Below are 22,428 nucleotides of genomic sequence, written 5' to 3'. Positions count from 1 at the left end.
TTTTAAAAAGATTTTATTTATTTATTTATTTATTTATTTATTTATTTATAGAGAGAGGGAAAGGGAGGGAGGAAGGAAGGGAGAGAAACATCCATGTGGAGTTGCCTTTCACGTGCCCCCTGCTGAGGGGGCACGCAGGCATGTGCCCTGTAACGCAGGTATGTGCCCTGACTGGGAATTGAACCAATGACCCTTTGGTTCCCAGGTCAGCACTCACTCTGCTGAGCCACACCAGCCAGGGCAGCTTCTCTCATTAATTCCCAGCCATTCTGAAACCTACACACACACACAGGTGGGCACACGTGCCCATATGTACACTATAGTCTCCCTGTTTCCGCCAGCAGGCCATAACACTGCTAGCCCTCAGCGCCATGTTTTATCTTGCTTTTGGTTCTGACAGGCCACACGTCAGTCTGTGAGTGAGGCTCCTTGAGCCCGTTTGCCCACAAAGGTGCCCTTGCCCTTGGCCACTGCAGTAATGCCCGAGTGACAGAATACTTCTTTGACTAGGCTTAATGTTCTAGAAGCAACTCATGCTTTTCAGACTGTGGGGACCACAGGCCTTGCTGTTAGACTCCACTTCTCAGAAACTACTCTTGAAGGAGACTTGGACAAGGCTGCTCCCGGCCAGAGGTACCTGGCCGAGGCATGGGGAGGGGCCCAATTGCCCCAGACCCCACTTAGCCATCCAAACTTTGGGAAGTTCTGCCATGGACATTCCTCTTATACACCCTGTTGCCTCCTTACTTGTTTATGTCCCACAGCAGAACGCACCTTTGAGTCAGGGAGCAGTACCTCTTTCACTTGCCTATCCTGTATCGAGCACTTATTATATCCTGGAATAAAATGGCCAGTGTCTTCCAGTTGCACTGTTTGTGCCCAGCCATGCACCTGCCTTTTCCTAATTTATAAAAGGGGAGATCCAGACATCAGAAAACAAGATAAATGAGGTTCTTGCTATCACGGTGCTCTCTGTTTAGCCTGGGGAGACAAAATACAAACAAGGGAATGCATAAGCACATAGGTAAAATGTTCAGAGAGTGAAAAAGCTCTGCAAGGCATCAAAGAAGGTGTCTGGAAGACAGTTTTAGGGCGGATGGTCCGGGGAGTGGCTCTGAGCAGCCGGAACGCTGAGGCTGATATCCAGATGATAATGAAGCTAGGCATGTGGACATCAGAGGCAAGAGACTCTAAGATCTCCAGGACTGATCTTGTGTATGCAAGGATCCAAAGAAAGGCCACATTGGTGGAGGTGTAGTGGGCAAGAGGGGAGACATAGGTAAAATTAGGCGACCAGGGAGAGGTGGCCAGGGGCTAGGTCACGCAGAGCTTCGTAAGCCAACCTGCCTTGCTCACTCAGGCGTACGCAGGGACTGGCTCACTGTATCTATTCAATAAATGCCTTTGGAGTGGAAGGATCTTATGATGCCCCTGCATACAGAATAAGTGGCCCAGAACAGAAGCTCCACGTGGCCCCGGTGCCCTCTAGTGACCATAAACTCCAGCCCAAGACCCTTCAATGGATTCATCGCCTTCAGAAAATCTCAGCTTAGCCTGGTCCTTGGGGCCCAGCCTGAGGGCCCAGGAGTAGTTTCTGGAATTTGTCTTATGAACCACGCTCTGCACAAAGAACTACATCAGTTATAAAACCCCTGATAGGAGATCCACAATGAGTCCCTTCAGTCCCTGCCCAGGCAGCGGTTTCCAAGGAGAACACATGGATGTGTAATTTCTCAGGGGAGCACAGACCCTGCAGAGATGACAAGCATTGGAACACGCTTCTGTATTCTTAGCCAGTGCAACAGCAGGAAAGCTCTGTAACAACCTTAACATCCCACTTATTTTGTGGCTGTGAGGATGACCTGCAGGCCATGTCACACTCAGGTGGGGCACCCTTGGGCTAGAACACCCCGACAAGACCACAGTCGCAGGCCACACACTCTGGCCCCTCCCGCACTTCCAAAGACCCACGCCTGAGCGTCTGTATGTGCTGAGGACACGCTGCGGTGTGTGCACCGGCACAACACACTACTCATGCTGCGGTTGCTGACTTGCCCCTGGATTCCGACCCAGTCGGGCCCATTAAGCTAATCACCCAGCACATCCGGAACTGTCACCTGCTTGTGGGGCTGCCCCTTGCCTGATTGAAAACCTGTTTCCACCCAACTTCCCTGGAAAACACCCACGAACTGCAGCCCATTTGCAAATGTGTGCCTCCATAGATCAAAAGTGACAGCAGAGACCTGGCTGTTCCGGAGAAGAGGTGGCGGAGCGGGGCCCCTGCTTGTAAACCTATTTCCCAGCCGATCCCTCCGGTACATTGTGCGGCCTCATTTGAAACATTCTTCAAGATGCGTCATGTCCAGCATCCGTGGTAGATCATTGTCTAAACTGGTGAATCTCTTACTCGTCTCCTCCTCCAAAGCTCTGGCACGGATTTTTCTGTTCCTCTACTCACACTCCACTGAGCCACGCGAAGGAATCTGGCTCTCCTTAATGTTTACAGGTATTTCCTCTTTGGTTGTCACTTACCCAAGTGTAGCACATGGCGCTCTCTGATTTTTCTTCATTAATCAGTCTCCACATTCCTCTGCACCTGCTCCTCAGGTGGTTTCAGCAAATCGACATATTTCTAGAGCTGGAAACATCTGGGTGAACAGAGGCTCCCAGCTGCAACCACCAGGACCGCAGGGCACAGGGGAGGGGGGTTCACCTCACTCCGAGGCCACCATGTCTGTGCACAGGTTCCCTCCCAGGGGGCTCTGGGCCTCCTTTGGCCCCTCTGCAAGTGCGTACTTAGTCTCTCTGTGCATTTGCAAATCGAGTCTTAAAGGCATCAGAAATTCAACTCTATTTTAATAGCAGCCACTGTTGGCGGGGGCTGGGGGCAACAGGCACGCTATCAGAGAGGCCGACTGATACCTCTTTTTGAAGGCCATTTTAACAACTGGTTTTAAACTAAAAAATGCACCGACCCTTCACCCAGCAGTTCAACCTTTCAGAATCTGTATTATACACATAACAGATCAGTGCAGCATTGTTTCCAAGAATTGAACATTGCCTACACGTCCCCCAGTTGGAAATCCTGACATAAAGGAATCACATCCGTTTTGCTGTATTGGTAGAATGGAAGATCAAGCCACAGTTTGAAACAACAACAACTCAGGTCTAATGCGTTCTCACGTGGAAAGTTGCCTAAGAAAGATCATTCAGTTCCAGGGCAAACTGCAGAACAATATATATGATTGTGAAGCCGTTTATAGGGCAAAATCTGGAAGGATTCACATAAATCTATTCATGGTAATTTTCTAAGACATACATTTATTTCACTGGGCTTTTTTTTTTCTGTTTTTCGACATTTGGTGTATCTCTTATGTTTAGTAAAACAGTAGAGATGGTAAGTTATCTTTGTCACACTCTGGATCTTCATCACGTGACACGTGCCCGAGTTGCCCCTTCTGTCCTCCCTCGGGGCCCTCAGCACTGAAGAGCTCTTCCGTGCCCTGAGCCCAGGGTTCCTCATCTTCCCCCACAGTTCCGAGCGGCTGCTCTGTCTTCTCCGGGTTTGCTCAGCACATGGGGTTTGCTCAAGATGCTTCCAAGTCTCCGCCAGAGCTTTTAACGTCTCGTTTTATATGTTTCAGGTTCTTAATGGATTTTTAAATTTAAGTGGCCTTATTTCCCATTTTTATAAAGTTTTGATCCTTTTCTAAGCATCTTTTTTCCCTTTGCCCCCTCTGTCATGAGAGGGGACCCCCGCTCTCCAGCCTGCGTAGTTTCTCGTTAATGTTTCTTTCACAGAATTTTTAAAAGGGGGCCGAGGGAGGCAGGCCTGGCCCTTTGCCACGGAGACCCCGTCTCTTCTCTGGGCTTCCCTGGCTCTTCCTGCAGTGACCCTGTACGCATTGCGTGTGCTAGTATGAGAAAATATATTTTTCCACTTTATTTTTAAGGTGGTGATTTATTTAGACAGCATGTTAAACAAAAAGGAAGCCACTTAATACTCCCATTAACTTATTTCTCATGCTTTTTAGTTTTATACAAACAATATGAACAGAACATTTTATTTTATTTTTATTTTTAATATATTTTCTTGATTATGCTATTACAGTGTTCCATTTTTCCTCCTTTATTCCCCTCCACTTTAGTTCATGTCCATGGGTCATACATATAAGTTCTTTGATTTCTACATTTCCTATACTATTCTTAACTTCCTCCTGTCTATTTTCTACCTACCATCTATGCTACTTATTCTCTGTACCTTTTCCCCCTCTCTCCCCCTCCATGTGATAACCCTCATGGGTTTCCCCCCACTGATAGCCCTCCATGTGATCCCCATTTCTGTGATTTTTGTTTCTGTTTTAGTTGTTTGCTTAGTTTGTTTTTGTTTTTGTTTTAGGTTCAGTTATTAATAGCTGTGAGTTTGTTGTCAATTTAGTGTTCGTAGTTTTTATATTCTTCTTTTTCTTAGATAAGTCCCTTTAACATTTCATATGGTAAGGGCTGGGTGATGATGAACTCCTTTAACTTGACCTTATCTGGGAAGCACTTGATCTGCCCTTCTATTATATAAATGATAGCTTTGCTGGATAGAGTAATCTTGGATGTAGGTCCTTGCTTTTCATGACTTCCAATATTTCTTTCCAGCCCCTTCTTGCCTGTAAGGTTTCTTTTGAGAAATTGGCTGATAGTCTAATGGGCACTCCTTTGTAGGTAAGTGTCTCCTTTTCTCTTGCTGCTTTAAAATTCTCTCCTTATATTTAATCTTGGCTGATGTAATTATGATGTGTCTTAATGTGTTCCTCCTTGGGTCCAACTTCTTTGGGACTCTCTGAGCCTCCTGGACTTCCTGAAAGTCTATTTCCTTTGCCAGATTAGGGAAGTCTCCCTTATTTGTTCAAATAAGTTTTCAATTTCTTGTTCTTCCTCTTCTCCTTCCGGCACCCCTATGATTCAGATGTTGGAAGCTTTAAAGATGTCCTGGAAGTTCCTAAGCCTCTCCTCATTTTTCTGAATTCTTGTTTCTTCATTCTGTTCTGGTTGACTGTTTCTTTCTTCCTTCTGCTCCAAACCATTGATATGAGTCCTGGTTTCCTTCCCATCACTGTTGGTTCCCTGTAGATTTTTCTTTATTTCACATAATGCGACCTTCATTGCTGCCTGGGTCTTTTTTATGCTGTTGAAGTACCCAGTGAGTTCTCAGAGCATCCCGATAACCAGTGTTTTGAACTGTGCATCTAGTAGGTTGGCTAGCTCTTTGTCACTTAGTTATATTTTTTTCTGGAGCTTTGTTCTTTCATTTGGGCCATTTTTTGTTTGTTTGTTTGGGCACGCCGGCTACATAGTGAGGGGCGGAGCCTTAGGTGTTCACCAGGGCGGGGCAACCCATGTTGCTGCGTTGTGACGTTGTATGTGGGGGCAGGGTCTGAGAGAGAACAATGCTGCCTGCTCTGCTCTCTACCAGATTTCATTTACTTCCCCCACTAGCAAACTGGGCCCTACTGGTGCTGATTCCTGGGTGGATGGGCTTGTGTAGGTTCTAGGACCCTGTGGGTCTCCTCAACGAAACTCTCCTGTGAGGCTGGGAGTCTCTCCTGCTGCTGCCCCAACCCCACAGGTGTTTTCAGTCAGAGGTTTGAGGCTTTATTTCCCCGAGCTGGGGCCCTGGGTTGTGTGGTCTGTCTTGCTCCCCAGTTGTTCCTCCCAGTTTATCTGCACACAAATGTGGGACAGCCCAGTCTGCAAGCCACTGCCTCACCTGCCTGGTCCTCCAGCCACCACCTTGCTGCGAGTCCTCTCCGCCGGGCTACCCTACTCCACCCCTCCTACTGGTCTGGATGAATGTTTCCTCTTTAACTCCTTGGTGGTCGGACTTCCATACAGTTCGATTTTCTGTCATTTCTGGTTGTTTTTTTTGTTTTTAAATCTGTTGTTGTCCTTGTTTTGGTTGTGGGAGGAGGCACAGTGTGTCTACCTATGTGTGCTTCCCCTTGGCCAGAAGTCCTGAACAGAAAATTTTAAAATGCAGATGAGCCAAGAAGAAAAAAATAGAACTCACTTCTATTTTCACTGTCAGGTGTAGCAACTGTTAATAATTGGCTTTATAGTCTCGTAGATCATTTCTGTGTTTATAAATATTTATCTTTTCTTAAAAAGGGGATTGTGTTTAATCAATTGTTTTGCAATCTGATTTGTTTGATACTTAATGTAGCATGATTATTTTTTCTATGTCATTAAAGATTGATAGCGTAAATAGCAAACAGTTTACTAGAGGCCAGACACCAGAGTGTTTGATATATATTAACCCATCCTATCTTCACAACATGCTGTATGTTGGGTAGCATTATTACTCCCATTTTATATGATAAAAATACTGAGGCACAGAGAGATGAGATAACATGTCTAAGGCCACACAACTGCTAAGTGACAGAGCTAGGTTTTGAACCCAGATAGTCTAGCTCCAGAGGCCACGCCCTTGACCACAAAGCTCTGGTCCACATCATCATTTCCATGGTTATATAATCATTATGTAAGCACTCCCTTTTTCAGTGGCTGTTAGATTCACTATTACACACAAAGCAGCAATGAACAGCTTGTTCACATATTTATCATTGCTCACGTGTTCCGTTACAACCTTAGTTAGAATTCCCATGAATAGAATAGCTGTATCATAGAGTTTATATATTTTCCAAAGCTTGGATACATATTAGTCAACATTTTTAAGCAAGATATTTGCTAAACATTTTTAACCTTTATAATTCATTGTTTCTTTCAAAAAATGTACAGCTGTCTTCTGGGTTCAATAACCATTTTTTTCTCAGAATATAGAGCTTCTGTTCTACCTCCTCACCCTTCTTTCTGCATTAGACCCATTTCTCTCAAGTGTTTAACAAAGTAATGAAGTTTCCCAAAGCATCAGGCCCAGTGTGGTTGGCACTTCCAGCGTTTTGCATCTCCTGGACCTGAATCGTTAGATGGGGGTGTATATGCAGACACGAGATTCAGTTAATTTGATTTGATGTCCATTTTCTATGCCATTAATTTTTTTCTTTCCTCTCTATTTTACTTTTTCTTTCAAGCTTCATGAGAAGTGAAGTAACAAATCTGTCATATATTCTTCTCTTGATTTTAATGTATGTAAATTAGGGCAGCCTGCCTGTCAGGGATGACTGATGGGTGAGGCCTGGGAGGCGGGGCTCCCTGCTGTGGTCCCACCTCTGCCTCTCACTGGGTTTATGACCTTGAGAAAGCTGCTTAATCATCTATGTTTCCTTTCCCCCATTTGTCAAATGAGGGAGGTGAACTAAACAACCTAGAAAACCTATTTCAGTGTTGTTTTTTAAAGTGTCAAGCCGTCCAGGAGTCAACTAGAGTTCTGAAAAATTTTGTGTGAAATTGGGGCAAATGGGCATGTTGGTGGGGCAGTGCCCAGGCAGCTAAAGATTTGTTTCAACATATTAAAAATATTTTGTGCCTTGTCACTTGACCAAGGTCTCCTAACCATGCACTTCAGTGGTTTGGGAAGCCTGTCTCTAAGACCCAGATAATTATAGTTCTTCCACTGAAGCATGACAAACGGCCTCGCACTCTGAATTCCTTTACGGGAAAGAGTAACCTTCCATGACAGCGGCACTGGCACTTAATTACAGGCTGCAGATCTGGAGGCGACATTGGAGACAGTCATTGGCTGCAGCCAAGGGGGAGGAGACAAGGGCATGAGCTCACCTGGGAAGAGCCAGGACAGGGTGAGGTAGCTATGACAACATTTGTGGGGCTTCCCTGAGAACTTACTGTTTGCAAGCTACTGTCCCATGAACTTTATATACATCATCTCGCTTAATGTCCACGATGACCCTAAGAGGCGATGAGGTGGGTACTTTATTTTTTCTGTTTTGTAAAGATGAGTACTGGGAGGCTGTTTAAAGTAGCTAAGTGACCTGCTTCACGTTAGTTGTCAAAGGTAAGAGTTGAACCCTGAAAGTGTGTTCATTTATTTAACACATACTTTGTGAATGTCTGGTGTGTGCCGGGTACCCTCCTAAGGGCTGGTGATGCACAAGCGACTGAGGCAAAATTCCTGCTTCATCAAAGTTTGGCTTACAGTGGGATGAGACCAGCAATAACAAGTCAATGAATAAATAAGTTCAGATGGCACTGAGTGCTGTGATGGAGAGGGACAGGGGTGGGGAGAAGGCCACTTTACACAAAATGGACAGGGAAACCGCCGGAGGTGGCATATGAGCTGAGTCCTACGTGATGGAGCACGTCAACCAGACAGAGATCTGCTGGAGAGCTTTTTACACGGAGGGTCCCCAGAGAAAAGGCGGGGGCTCGGAAGAGCGCATCTTGTTCTAGGAAGGGAAGTGTGGTTGACGATAAATGAACAAGGGGAAAATGTCTGCAGTGAAGTCGAGAGGAGGACCAAGACCAGACAGCACAGGGCCTTGCAGGCCACACTCTGATGTTCGTACTTTATTTAGAAAGCAGAACGACATTGGAGAGTTTGAAGCTAGGGAGCATTGTATTCTCTAGTCTCTACAGGCAGTTTTCTTCACCTCTCTGTCACATTGCCAACCAGGAGCAACTGGAAAGTGATCGATTATTTACGCGCAGGACAGCCTAAAGGGAGATCAGAAAGTGAGCAGCCTGTGTTTCAATTGAAACAAAAGGTTTTTTCCAGAATGACATGACTGAAGTGGATGGTGACAGGTCATCTCTTCTGCCTTCTGACTCTACGTAAGGAGACCTTAGGAATTCCAAGTTGAGTGTCTGAACTATGTTTTAAAACCTACATAAAGGAGACTACTTCTTATTTTGGGGGACCTTCCCCCAATATGCAGAAATTGTACCCTAGGTTTGGAACATTCTTGACCATTTTGGTCAGGGGTTGTGCTTACATCATGGAATAAATCTCAGCCAAATTAATAAGACGTGACAGCGTTGGGGACATGCCACCTCAGGGATTCACATTTCTGGGCAATTTGGTACGTGTGCGTTTGTTGATCTTTGTCTTTGAAAAATGTCTTCAAAGGTGTCATCACCATTTTGACATGTAGTATCTGGCTTTCTGGTAAGATGACATTGTATGGATAGTTCTCAAATTTAATATAAAGTTGACAACTTAATTTATTTCCTTTGAATGTTCTCTATAAAGAAACACTCATGTTAACCCATTAAAATTGGTTTATGTAAGGCCTAGCCAGGTGGCTCAGTTGGTTGGAGCGTCGTACCTACCACACACCAAAAGGTTGTGAGTTCAACTCCCAGGCAGGGCACAGACCTAGGCCGAGGGCTCCGTTCCTGGTTGGGGTGTGTACAGAATGTAACCAATTGATATTTCTCTCTCGCACTGATGCTTCTCTCTGTCTCTCTCTCTCCCTAAAATCAATAAATATATCTTTGGGTTAGGATTAAAAAAATTGCTTTTCCTAAAATATAGGATAAGACTAATTGCTTCTATTGCTTAAAAACTCATTATTTTAAGATACTGTCTATTACTGTGATGCAAGTATTAAGAGTTTTGCTTTATTCAGCAAACTAAGTTTGAATAGCAACCTAAACCTTTACTAATGTACTGTTTGTGTGTGTGTGTGTGTGTGTGTATGATTCTCCATCAGTAGGTTCTGACAATGCCAGCCTAACAGTACAGATTTATTTGAGTGAAACTACCTTTGGAAACATTTAGTTGCCTCTGTGATAGGGAGGGCCCCAGAGGGTAAAATATTAATTGCAGGAGAATTTAATTGAAGCTGCACATGTGTCATTGGGTAGGATTTGGGGATGTTCATCACTTTTGAATGCGGTTCTATTTATAAATAACATACTGGTTTCTCAGGAGGGGAACAATTCTCAAACTCCCTTCTGCATGAGGTTCGAAGAGTTCTGTGCCTTTGCATGAAACTAGTACAAGATGGTAGCCCAAGGGCAAGAGCAGTGTCAGGGGGCCTGGGTGTGGCCGTGGGCCGGCTGGAAGACACCAGCAGAGCTTCCAGCTAAAGGTGCTTCAGGTTTCCGCAGACCAACAGCCTGTGATCTGGGGGAAAGGATTTCTCCCTCTGGCGGTTTAAGCTGGAGTGTGTCCTCCCGAGGCCCCGGCTGTGAGCTCAGGAGGACTCGGACAGCTCGGTCAGAACTGTAAATTCCGCTGGCAGTGCGGGGGGCTGCTGAGTCAACGGAACAAGCAGATTTTCTCCTGCTGTCTGTGTGTTTGCGGGATGGATAACATGTGCATCCTCTCCATTTCATGGTGACTCTCCCACCCTGACACCCCTGATTGCAGAGAGGTTTTCTGGAAACCTCCTACGTCTGTATTGGAGTAAATCCGAGGTGGTAATGCGATTCCAATCGAATCGCCAGTGTCTCCGCTGTCAGACCACGTCTTTTCAGAGTGGGTTGAGTTGCACAACTTCCCAGATTCAATACTTAACATGCTTGTCCCTTTGCGTCTTGCCCTCGAGTCTTAATAAATGGGCTAAAGGTCTGATTGGAAGCTGTGAGATAAATTATGTTTATTATGCCATGTTAAGTAAATACTGTTTGAAAGGATGACTAGAGGGTACAATCAAGTTAATTGCTTTAAAAGTCTTTTTTGATTTACGGGGCTCTAGGAAGATGAGTAAGCGGTTGATGCTGCCACGCTAAGCAGCCTGAAGAAAGTGGTGTCGGGCATGCCAGGGCTGCCTGCCGTGCACGCTGCATCCCCCGTGCCGGGACTGTCCCAGAAACGCGTGCAGGGCCCCTGAGACCAAATGCAAGCACTGCTGACAGACTGTTGCTCCTCCAGAGGAGGCGCATGCTGACAGTTTGACATTCGGGCTGACGGTCGGATTTCTTTCTTTTCATTCCAGATGCTGAAGAGTACCAGCCTCCAATATGGAAATCATACCGTGAGTACTGGCCGCGGCAGCCCCACCCCAGCCCTGGAGAAGTCTTTGGCAGGCCCGCCCTGGGAAGAGCTCTCGCCAGTGATTTAGTGCTCACCAGCAGCCCCAGCTCACGGCACTGAGAACCCACATCTTTGTGTTTCCACAAAGAAGATATATTGGTCACAGGGGTCTGGGAAATGAGCCCCTCTCCTGGCCAGGACCCGCCAGAGCAGGCTGCCTGCGACCCACTTCAGGAATGCTTAAAAATGTTTCATTTTTAAAAGATGCCTTTGATTTAGATGCCTCTGTTTCTTTTCTTTTCTTTTCTTTTCTTTTCTTTTCTTTTCTTTTCTTTTCTTTTCCTTTTCTTTTCCTTCCTTCCTTCCTTCCTTCCTTCCTTCCTTCCTTCCTCCCTTCCTTTCTCTCTCTCTCTCTCTTTTCTTTTGCACAGTTGGTCAGCAAGGGTAAACGTGTTGAGTTCTGTGAATTATGTTCCTGGCCAATATCGTGTGGCTATAAGATCATTGGACATTTACCACCAGCAAATTAGCAGACAGCAAAGAATAATGTTTGGTCACTGAAGGTGACTCCCTAGAAGCAGAGATCATTGGCTGGTCATCAGTCACCATTCTGCTTTCTGTCTTTTATCTCTTCCGCCCGACTGAGTACTTCTCTGGTGAGAGGGGGAAGGAGGGTGGTAGCTGGAAACCCACTGTTGCGGGAGCCTGGGGACACAGGGCCTTGTTCAGGGCCTGCTTCTAGACAGCAGTGAAACATAATCATTACTGCAGTCATGGATGTTGCTGGTGTTTCCACTGCCCGAGGAGACCTGCCGTGGGCCAGCCACGGCGCTAGCTACGTGCCCGGACTCTCAAATTCTCACCACAGCCCCGAGCAACGGGCGCCATCATTGCCCCCATTTCACTCACGTGCGGGGAACCGCAGCCTCAGGGAGCTTCAGGAACTTGGCGAAGGTTTGCAAAAAGCCTTGGAGTGACATTCAGAGTGGAAGCCAGGAGCAAGGCTGACCACAGCCTGCCAGTTTCCAAGACTTTTTTTCTTTCTATTTAAAATTGTACACACACACACACACATATATATACACACACATAGACACACAATATACCTGTGTATTGATGCTTTTGTTACAAAAGCAATACAAAGCTGTGGGAAAGGTAAACATCACAGAAATACTTCGAGCGGAGAGTAAACATTTCCCATAATCCAACAAACCGGCCCTCTCCCCATAGTTCACTCCCCTTTCCCGGGAGCTGACCCCTCACCAAGTTTGGGAGGCATAGCCTTCCAAGGATTTCAAACACCCATGCCCAACACAAGGGCATTTTGTTGTCAATGCTTCGCTTTGTAAAAAACGGGTTTCCATGACACGTGGTGTCCTTCAACTTTCTCGTTTCACTTTGCAACTGTCTTCTGTCTCTCCGTGTCAGCACATAAACAGGCATCTCATTCTTCATTGCCCGAGTCTGTTCTCCCATCTGTGAAATACAGGGCTTGTGCTGGGTCTCTAAGGGCCCTTGCAACCTACTGTTCTGCTTTCTGATCTTCTATTTTAAAAGCCAGTGCTAATGACTCAGTAATTGGGTGTTTTTGTTTGTTTGTTTCCTAATGGAGTGTGAAGTGCTCTGACAGTAAATCAACAGAATATCCGTGTGAGAGGTACTGGGTGTTCCGTGCCTTACTGCGCCTTGCCTTGCACGCTGGCTTGCATGCATTAACTACCTAATAAATATTTGTTGAGTGAATGCCCCCGCAGAGAGGCTCACTGGAGCGAAAAGATGGCATTGGTTCAATTTCCTTTCACCTTTGGCTCAGAGACCTGGGACCGCCCCATATTGCCCTTAAAAACACTTCTGTGACCTAAGGAAGCTAAAAACATCCTTAGTGATTGCGTGTTCACAATATCAGTTTTACCCTAGTGTATTTATTTGAACTTTGGTTTTTGGATCTCACCAAGTTGTGTTTTATTTTTTTTTAATTGGCTCCAGAATCGTAAAACCGTATATGCAGAAGGGGTCGTTGGGGCCATTTAATATAAAACTAATGACAGTGAAGAAATTCCTCTCCATTGCACCCAACCAGCGGGCAGTCAGGCTCACTGGAGGGAGTCTAGGGATGATGGATTCCGAAACGGAGGGGAGTTTGCTGTCAGCAGTGCCGTCCAGGGCATCGAAACCGCATTGGCCAGAGGCCTACGGAGCACCACCGGAAAGAACTCTCTTTTGTTTGTCCTGATCCATAAGTTGTTTCAGTTTGGGTCTTGGGCCACGTATCAACTCATCTAACAGTGTTGTTCCCAGGTTCATGCTTCTCCATCTTATTGCCAAGATTAGCATGGACTCGTTTGGCCTTTCAGCAAACATGCAGTGAGCACCTTCTGACTGTCCACACGAGTATTAGGAATAAACAATGAACAAAATGTGGTCCATACTTTCCTCCAATGTACAGTCTAGTAAGGGAGGCAGATGTAAACCAGTCAACTGAAAACACACATGGATTTTAGTAACAATGTGTACTCCTCCACCTCCTGAAATCAGAGGGGACTTTATGGAACAGGTTAAATTTGCCTGTCGGTCTTGAAAGATGAATAGCGGAAGGGATCTGAGGGCCTGGAAGAACTCCATGAGATACATTTTAATCTTCAGATTTGCTAAAATTACAGCATTTTCCTGATCTGAAAATCCAGCACACCGATCAGAATATAAAACTTGTTTTGTTTTAAATAACTTCTTGTCAAATACATTCCGAACCTCAGGAATCACTGAACCTGTCTCTTTAAAACGCTCACAAACCATCCTTTGAAAGATTCATTTTAAATATCAATGTCAAACTCATTAGCATATTATTTATGGAAGCCACATTTCTTAATCACACATATTTTTTTTAAACTCAGGAGATCATTTGGTATTTTGAAATCGCTCATATTTACTGGATGCTGTACATTTTCACCATGTTATAGGATGTGGTTTAAAAAATTAATGATTTGAAATGATTCCAGAAGTATGTAGGCATGTCTTTGCATTCACCTGTCACCTATTGTTGGCCATTAACCTTGATTTATGGGCTATCAGATTCTTATTATGAAGCATTAGTCTCAAGCATGATATTTTTCCTAAAAGAAAATTAGTCTGCATCCTAACGATCCACTTTACGAAGCTGCTTCTAAGTCTTAATGCTAATTGCAATGCTCTTGGTTGCAAGTAACAGAATATCCCACTCAACCACATTGATCAATGGAAACAAAAAGTCCAGAGAAAGTGGTGGCTTCAGGCACGATGTGCTCCAGCCTCTCAAAGGGCATTCCTAGAACCCCGGGTGCATCTCCTCCTCTCGGCTCTCCTTTCCTGGGAGGCTCCATTGTTAGTGGGCCCCGTGGTGGTTCCTGGGGAGCAGCCAGCAGCACCGGGGCTACCGCTGTGATTGAAGAGCAGCAGGCAGAGAGGCAGTCTAGGTTCATTGCACTCCAAGCCGAGTGTCAGAGTGGAGTCCCAGCCCCGACTGGCCTGCGTCTCCAGGCCGGACGTGCTACCTGCCCTAAACCCATCAAACTCAGGGGGGCAGATCCGTCCTGGATAATCCACACGACTGGGAAATTTGGAGTACGGTTGGAACAGGGAAGACGGATATGGATGTTGGGAAGACAACCACCAATGTCTGACTTAGAAATTTAGAAGAGTAAGGAACCTGAGAAATCAACTCTCGATATTTTATAGAGAGTAGGTTGCTCATGCATTTGTGTTTTCATTCATTCTTTCAACAAAGGCATGTTCAGTCTCTGCCTGAAGCCAGACGGCAGGCTTGGAACGGTGAGGCCACAAGTATGGATCAGACTGAGTCTTGTCTCAAAGAACCAGGGTGTCACCTGATGTCCCTTAAGTTCCTTCTCTGCTCCCCTCCCTTTCTTAAAAGCTAATGCTATCCCTTGCCAGGCTGTCCCCATAAAGATTAATCTTCTTCCAAAGTATCAGGTAACAGCAGCTAGTTCTTAATTCTCAAAACCAAACTCCAAAATGTTAATGAGGTAACTGAGAAGGAAGCTATTGCTTTGAATTCTCAAGAAAGGAAAGGTATTTTTAAGTTTGCTTTGAAAAAAGCCACATTTTAAACTTTCAACCAGAGCTGTATGAACTGTATGCTTTCATCAGATAAGTTCAAAAGCCCACCACCATGGGTACCCTTTGAAAGATTCTATTTTTTAAAAGGCCAAGTGCCAATTAGGTGGCAGACGCTGTGGCCGACAGCCGTCCGAGGACACTGTCCTGGGCGGAAGGTCGAGCTGTCATAGCTTGTGCATATTTTTCCAAAGAGGAGTTTGGAACCTCAAACGCCTGATCCACAGAGCCCCTGCATCAGACTCATGTGGGGCCAATGTGTGTGATCGCCGTCCTTCTGCCCTGCCCTAGACTGTGGAATGGGAAGAGTCGGGGGGGGGGGGCCTGCGGTTTGCCATGCCCTGCAGGTGCTTCTTGGGCACACCTGTGCCGGAGACCCCTGCTTCCGGCGTACCCAGGCTCCTCCTCGGGCTTCTCACGGCGCCACTGGGTAGGAAAAGGGCTCAGTCCCCCCAGGACCAGACCTTCTGTTGCCCAGGCAAGGCCTTCGCACAGCAGGGCAGGGGCAGGATCGAGCCAAGAAGCCATGGGAAGATCCACTGTTTGTACTCACACCCGTGAGTTTGTTTCCATGAAAACTGGGAGGGAGGACGGGCCGTGAGCAGGTGGCGCTGGCCCGGCGTCAGAAGCAAGGGACTCGGTTCGACTCCCGGCTCCTCCACGCGCCTCCTTCAGAAACAAGTGGCTGTTAGAGGACGCCCCTGCAGGGTCCCTTAGGTGACCCTGGGTCTACACTGGGCTTCGTTGTCACCCAGCCCACGGGCTTTCATCCGGCACCCATGGGGACTGGGTGGATTCCGTTTCCAGAGGAGGGCAAGTCAAGTTTGCATATGGAAGAACAAGCAAAACATTCTGTCAGTGAGCTCTGTATTTCTCAGTCTGCTTCGGGTTTCTGGGGGAGCCGAGAACCCCGTTTTTCACCTCCATGTTCCTCAGTGACACCCCCTACCCCATGTTCACCAAGCGGTTTATCCCAGCGCTGAGAATTCCCTCCAGTGCTGCAGAGGGCCCGGGGCTGGGCGGCAGAAGCATCCATTGTGTTGCCTCTTAGCTCGTAGGATCACCCAAGAAGGGACGTACAGTATTGCTCTTGGCCTGTGAAATGTATTTGTTGAACAAAGAAAACTCTAGAAATGACTCTTTAAGACAGTGTCATGCTTCAGTTTTATGAAATGTGCCCCAGAGACTTTCTCACAGATGATTGTTTTGTTGTGGCTAATCTTGAAGAGAAAGGACTGCAGCCCACACGCGAAGCTAACATAGGTTTCAGGGCCCCCCTATCTTGTACAGCTGCTGTTGCCGTTGGTTGCTCTCTCATTATCTTTATGTAATTCAGGTGGCAAACAGGCTTCCTGCCTACTTGTCCATTCCTGCTGCTTGGAAGAGCACCGAGCAGATTCGTGGGTCCTGAGATCTGCTCCCTGAGACACCACCAGTAACCGATCGGGGACCGGCAAGGAGAGGTGGCATCCCTGGCTTGAGGGGTTCGCAGCAACCCCCTCCCCATCACCCCTGGCTTGGACTATTTCTGGTTGTGAGACTGGAGCGCTACAGCATTTCTCTCTACTAAATCTCAGAGGGCCCTGGAGGACACGGCTGTGGGCTTTGCCTGGTGACACAGGGAGGAGCTGTCCAGAATATTCCTCCCCTTGTACCCTGTGTGATTGTTCATGGCAGCTCCACCTCCCACTCATTCAGTGTGCGATCAAGCCCTGTCCGTCCTCCTCTGCGGCCAACTCGCCGTCCCATCTGCACTTCTGCCAGAGTTAGTCTCTCTCACACATTCCCCGTCGCTTTTCTGTCACCTGAAAGACCGTCCTCTCCACTTCCCTGCCTCCCCGCTCTGACCCTTCCTCCCTTGAGGCACGGAGCAGTGGCCCCTCCACTCCCCCTGTGCATTGAAATGTCCCACGCGGCTTCAAAAAGGACATGCTGGGGCCCCTTGCCAGACTGGCAGAGTGAGTATCCTTAGGGACGATGGATCCTGGGAATCTGTATTTTTATAACAGCTGGTGAGGCCAAAAAAAATACAGACCATGCAATCTGGAAAGTGGCCTTTAAATTTTGACCCCATCACATCATCTGTGTGAACTTGGGCTTGTTCACAGTGTGGCTTCTTCCCTGCTTTATCCGTGAGAGGGGGTGCCAGTTATCCCGGGAGCTGGTAGGGCAGGTTACATGAGAATGTGGAGGTGAAGATGGAGTTGGTGTCTGACACACAGTAGGTGTCCAGAAAATGTCAGCTTCTGTTGTTCTGCACAGTCCCATTCTTATTGTCATTGCTCAGAAACAGAATAATGGTCATGTCACCTCCCTGCTCAACACACATCACTGCCTGCCCATTGCACACAGAAGAACATCCGTGTTCCTCAGCGTGGCCTTCAGGGTTGCGCGGCACGTGGCTCCTCCCCCATCTGCCCACCCTGGCGCAGTGGACGCCCTGGGCTGTCCCTGACCAATCAGCACGTCTTAGCCTTCCCCCTCGGGGGGCTCCTTCCTCGACCCATGACCCCTTCTCTGTTCTGTACGGCTGACCCTTCTAGGAGCGCTCCCCGCTTCTCCCCCACTGAACTGCCTGGCCCACCCCCGTTTTGTTTTTCCACACGCGTCCTGCTCACTGGATCAGCATCTCCCTGAACCCATTAGTCATTGGATGCAGTTCCTTTGGTCACCAAATACGCATTAAGCATCTTCCATGAGCCCAGTGCTGTTCCCGGTGCTGGGGGTACCACAGCGCACAAAGCCCCTGCCCTCAAGGGGCTCACACTGTGGTCCAGGGAGAGGAGATGCACAATAGATAGTGTTGACAATGCTGAGTACCAAGGAGAGACATAAAACAGTGTAAGGGAGCAGGGGGATGGGACGGAATTTTACCCCAAGGCAGGCCAGCCAGGGAAGACCCGAGTGGAGAATGAGAGCCACCTGGATGTCTCCGGAAAGACCAGTTCAGGCGGCGTGAATAGCGAGTGCAGAGGCCCTGAGGCGTAAGAAGATAAAGCCGGGCCTTAGAATCCAAAGGAGACAGTTTAGCCGGATGCCCTGGCACAAATAGGTAATTCCTCTGCACTCGTTTCCTCACTGAAAAATGAGAATGGCAACGATACGAGGTTCTTTTCTCTGAGTTCTCGGGAACATCTGGCACGTGACAGGCACTCAGTATGCCGGTTTCCGTCTCTTTTCCCTACCTCTCCGTCCATCCTCAAAACCTCCACGTAATGCTGACGGTGGTTCCTGGCCCAGAGCAGATGTTCAGATGCTTTCTGATACGATCTGCAAAGGCACGCCTAGCTAAAAACGCTTCCCTTGTAACAAAGGTACTAACTTCCTTTGTCCCCCCCCAAAAGGGAGACGTTAAAAGGGTGTCCACAAAGCCGTTGGCACCATGCCCCCCACCCAGATCTGCTGGTTTGAAGAGGCACTGCCAGTGGGCAGCGAAGGGGGCACAGGATTCACTGGATAGGGCTCTGCAGTTCCCCGGACCGCTGAAACTCTGTGATTCTAGGAACTGGCCCCTTCACACTCATTAACAACAACATCCTTTTAAAAAGCAGTCAGTGGGTGGGATGATCCCACAGCAGTAAAGGAGACGCCTCTCTTGACTTAAGGAGAGCCATGCCCCTCCTGAGCTAGTCCATGGCACGACCACAGTTCATTCTGTGTCTTTGGCCAATTCGTCTTCTTGTTCCCTCTGTCACAAGAGGCCTTCTCTGGCTGTCTGTCCACCCATGGGTACTCAAGCATCGTCATCGGCAAGGGGCAACCAAAGCTCAGACGTGGGGCACCTCGAACACCCACCAGAGGGTTGTGTAGGCTCCTCTGTGCTGCAGTCGGGTGGTCCACCCTCGGCCAGGCGAGACAACCCCCGTGCTGCGCTGCAGGCGCTGGGGAGCCGTCCTGACCGAGCATGCCCCATCCCTCCCACCCCTGGTCCCGCGCAGTCCTCTGCCCTTCAGTCTCGTGCTCTTCGTCCGTTTGAGACCCCAGGATAAACCAGAAGTGTCTGCTTCTGCTATTGCATTCTCTAGACTCGATACGATCGCGGTTTTAACTTTTCAAAGATCTATACCATCCAAAATTAATTCTTCCCTCTCAAGATTCCGAAGACAACATCCCCCGTGTTTGTTTTCAACTTCTGTTTCCATGGAAGTGGCCCCATTAGGTACCTGCGCGGGGCTGGGTTTTCTTCTATGAGAAATAAGCAGACTCGCTGAGCAGTGGCCAACCATTTGTTAGCGTCTGAAAAACATTTCAAAGAGCAGCCTGATAAATGGTATTTCCCTACTTAATTACCTGCTTCCCTCCATGCCGAAGCCTGAACGTCTGTCTTTAAAGCAGGACATAAGACAGTTATTATGTAAGATATGAAAGGGCCCAAGAGAGAAGGAACGGCAGTGGGTGGGGAATAGTCAAGCAGACGAGAATCCGTGGTGATGGGCAGGACGGAGAGGAAACTCGTGAAAAAGAGCCAGGACTTGAGAGGTGCCATTCACTCACAGAGCCGAGCCGGTTGGGTCTTTGTGCGCAACTGGAGCATTTCAGAGAAGGACACTCCTTCCCAATGCCCGCGTCTCCCTGCAGCGTCAGGAGCTGTCAGCGTTTAACTCAGGAAGCCTCTTCCAGGATCCCTTCCACTGAGATGCTCCAGAGTAGAATTTCCTTTTTAACACAGGAGAATTTTAGCCGTTATCTCGTCTTCCAAGAAAGCCATAAAATGAACAATGCCGGGAACAATTAGGAAGCTCAATTGGCCTTATAAGAATACAAAAAAAAAAATCAATGTTGCCAGTTTCCATCCACAGCGACTAATTTCCATATAAATGATCTGACTGGATTCAGTCTAAAAATGGGCTTGTCTCCTCTTTGTTTTGTTTGTTTGTTTGTTTGTTTGTTTGAAATATTTGCCATTTGGGGGATGTACAGAGAGGGAACGGCTGGGAGGCGTGTTGGCACGTGTTGCCGTTTCCTAATTATAATTAACTTTTTCTGTTGTTGTTTCTGGCAGTGTATCAGTTACAGCAAGAGGCCCCGCGTCCCAAGAGGATCGTTTGTTCTGGGGAGGTCAGTACTCAGCTGTTTCCAGTACACCTTGTTAACTATGATGAGTGTCCACGCCAGGCTGGTATCGGAGGGCTGTCGGGTTTGCTGGGAGTGGATTTCTATTAACGCTCGTCACAGTGTCACCAAATTTAACATCTTAATCTATATTTTGAAGACAGGTGTTATTTAAAAAATATGAGCTTAGAATCAAACGTCTCACGTTTGTAACCATTGCAGGGAGAGAGTATACATCCATTATAAACCACCACCCCCCCCCAAAAAAAAAACATGTATGTTGGTTGTTTTCCTTGTTTCTGCTATTTTGATTCTTTTATCTTTTATCTTTTTTTTTTTTTCATGGAATGCGTCCAACAGAGAAAAGACAATAATAAATCTCTGGGTACTTTTAACACCCACATGTGGCAAACCTTTGCACTTTGTTATACTGACTTGACATTTAAAAAAGAAATCCCTACAAGAAGAGTGACTGTATTTTATTCTTGGAGATGAGCTCGAGCAATATGTCGACGCACAGAACAGCTGACCAGCCCCCAGAGCTCTCCCGGGAGCTCCTAACACAATCACTGTCCTGTCATCTGGGATGCCCCTGGGGTTTGAAAGGCGACACTCGGGCTTGATTTTCTACTTTTATATGGACCTGTTTCTTTAATAGCCAAATAAATATCCTTCCAACAGAGGTCCCAGGGCCCTTGCTTATTTTTGTTATTATGACTTTGATTAAATGGAGAGTAGCAGATACCTTCAAAAGGGTCACATGTCTTATGCTGGGTGGGGGTTGGGGGCTCCAATTCCGATGCTCACGAGATTCACTCTTGAACGTCGGTGCTTTGGGGCGGACTGGCCGGATCCGGTAGTGAACCTGCCTCAGACCTGGGTGCCCACACCCAGAGCCAACTCTCGCTAGTTAATCAATGTGTCCACATACAATTTTACTTCTGTCGGAGGGCATTAAAGCTCATCAAGTCATCTGAATTTTAATGCAGAGTAAACATCCTCATCCCAGGGCTATAGCTGGAGAGGAGAAAATGTCTGATCCTTAAGCAAATCTCCGGGATGAAGTGACATTTTTATTTGTCGTCTGATCTTGTCCCGTCACTTAACCCTGCTGACTGGTGTCCCTTTGTCATTCTATAATATCCAAACAAGAAAAGAAGAGCATAAATACAGAAACCTTATTGAGATGCTTTAAATAGACTGGGGTAAGAATTAAAAAGCAAGTTGTTACAAATTCCTTCATTCCTACTTGGTACTTAGTATTTCTCCATCAGAAATAACACAGCCATGTGTAAGGAACTCGAAGAATTTAAATGTCTCCATGAAAAAAAGTGTTTGCAAATTTATTGTGCAGCTAAGGTCCCTTCCTGGGAGTATAAATAAAAAGTCGCCGGGCAAGGTTAGGCACCAGAAACGCAAGGGAATAGTAAATATTCGTGTGTTCATTTATTCAACAAATATATACGGGCAGCCTGCTCCGTTCTGACTTTGATCTAGGTGCTAGGAATGCAGCAGAGGATTTGGCGGTTGGTATTTTGAGTGTCTTATTAAAAGAGAACAAAATCCTGATGGATGTAGCAAAGACATATGTAAGAGTTTACCTCTGTGAGTATGAGTGTGTGTGTGTCTGTGTGTGTGTGGGGGGGGGGGGGAAGGAGAGAGAGAGAGAGACACACGCATCTTTGTTTCCCCGAATCCTGGAAACCACGTCAGTAGTCCTGTAAGCAGGTGTCATGTTACAGTAGAGATGGGTGACTCAGATTGGCTCCATGGAAGCTCCTCCTAAGGTTCAGTGGAAACTCGGCACAGCCAGCGAGCTGCAGGTCCACCTCGTCTCTCTTTAATGATACACACTTGCGTGGGGAGCCGACACCACCGATGCCGTAGCAAAGCCAAGCTGCGTGTGCAGCCACTGCCACGGGCTCTGGTGGAAGGGCCTGGTGTGTGTGCAGCTTTTTTACCCTCTTGTCTGCCTGTAAACCAAGCTTCCAGCCTTTTGACCTTTAGCAGTGTGACTCAGTAGCAAGCTATGCCCGGTCGTTGCCAGATTCACAGGTAGCTCGCCTCTAGAAATTCCACATCCCGTTTCCGTCACGACATCGAGCCCGAAGTGGATATCCGTCAGCTCGTCAGCTCCGTTTCCTTAGCGGGCAGCGTGGGGCCCTTCCAGCCAGGCAGGTGTCAAGTGACAAAGGGCCGAGTGTTCTGGACAAGCAGGTGCTGCTTAGATGAGTGCCAGCAGGAGTGGCTTCAGCTCCCTTTGTCCTTTTGTGTGACATTAACTGCAAATAATTCCTGCGCAGATTGCGCGGCCTCTCAGGACGTGGCCTCCTCAAGGAAAGGCGCGACCTCCTCTTGGATGTGGGGGAAGCCATTGATCC

The 22,428-nt window shown here is 47.2% G+C and overlaps 1 protein-coding gene across 1 annotated transcript in view; it reads left to right on the top strand.

The window, feature by feature from the left end:
- The window catches only part of CHN2 (chimerin 2), a 256,940-nt gene that overhangs the window by 125,525 nt on the left and 108,987 nt on the right, over positions 1-22,428 (top strand). Inside the window, exons 2-3 of the mRNA XM_028525720.2 lie at positions 10,848-10,886; positions 19,998-20,053. Coding sequence (XP_028381521.1) covers positions 10,848-10,886; positions 19,998-20,053 — 95 coding nt within the window. The remainder of the gene's footprint in view (positions 1-10,847; positions 10,887-19,997; positions 20,054-22,428) is intronic.

Source organism: Phyllostomus discolor, chromosome 10 (assembly GCF_004126475.2).
Source record: "Phyllostomus discolor isolate MPI-MPIP mPhyDis1 chromosome 10, mPhyDis1.pri.v3, whole genome shotgun sequence".
Taxonomy (NCBI): Eukaryota; Metazoa; Chordata; class Mammalia; order Chiroptera; family Phyllostomidae; genus Phyllostomus; species Phyllostomus discolor.
Note: the sequence above shows the minus strand (reverse complement) of the source record. Positions and strands in the feature narration are given on the sequence as shown.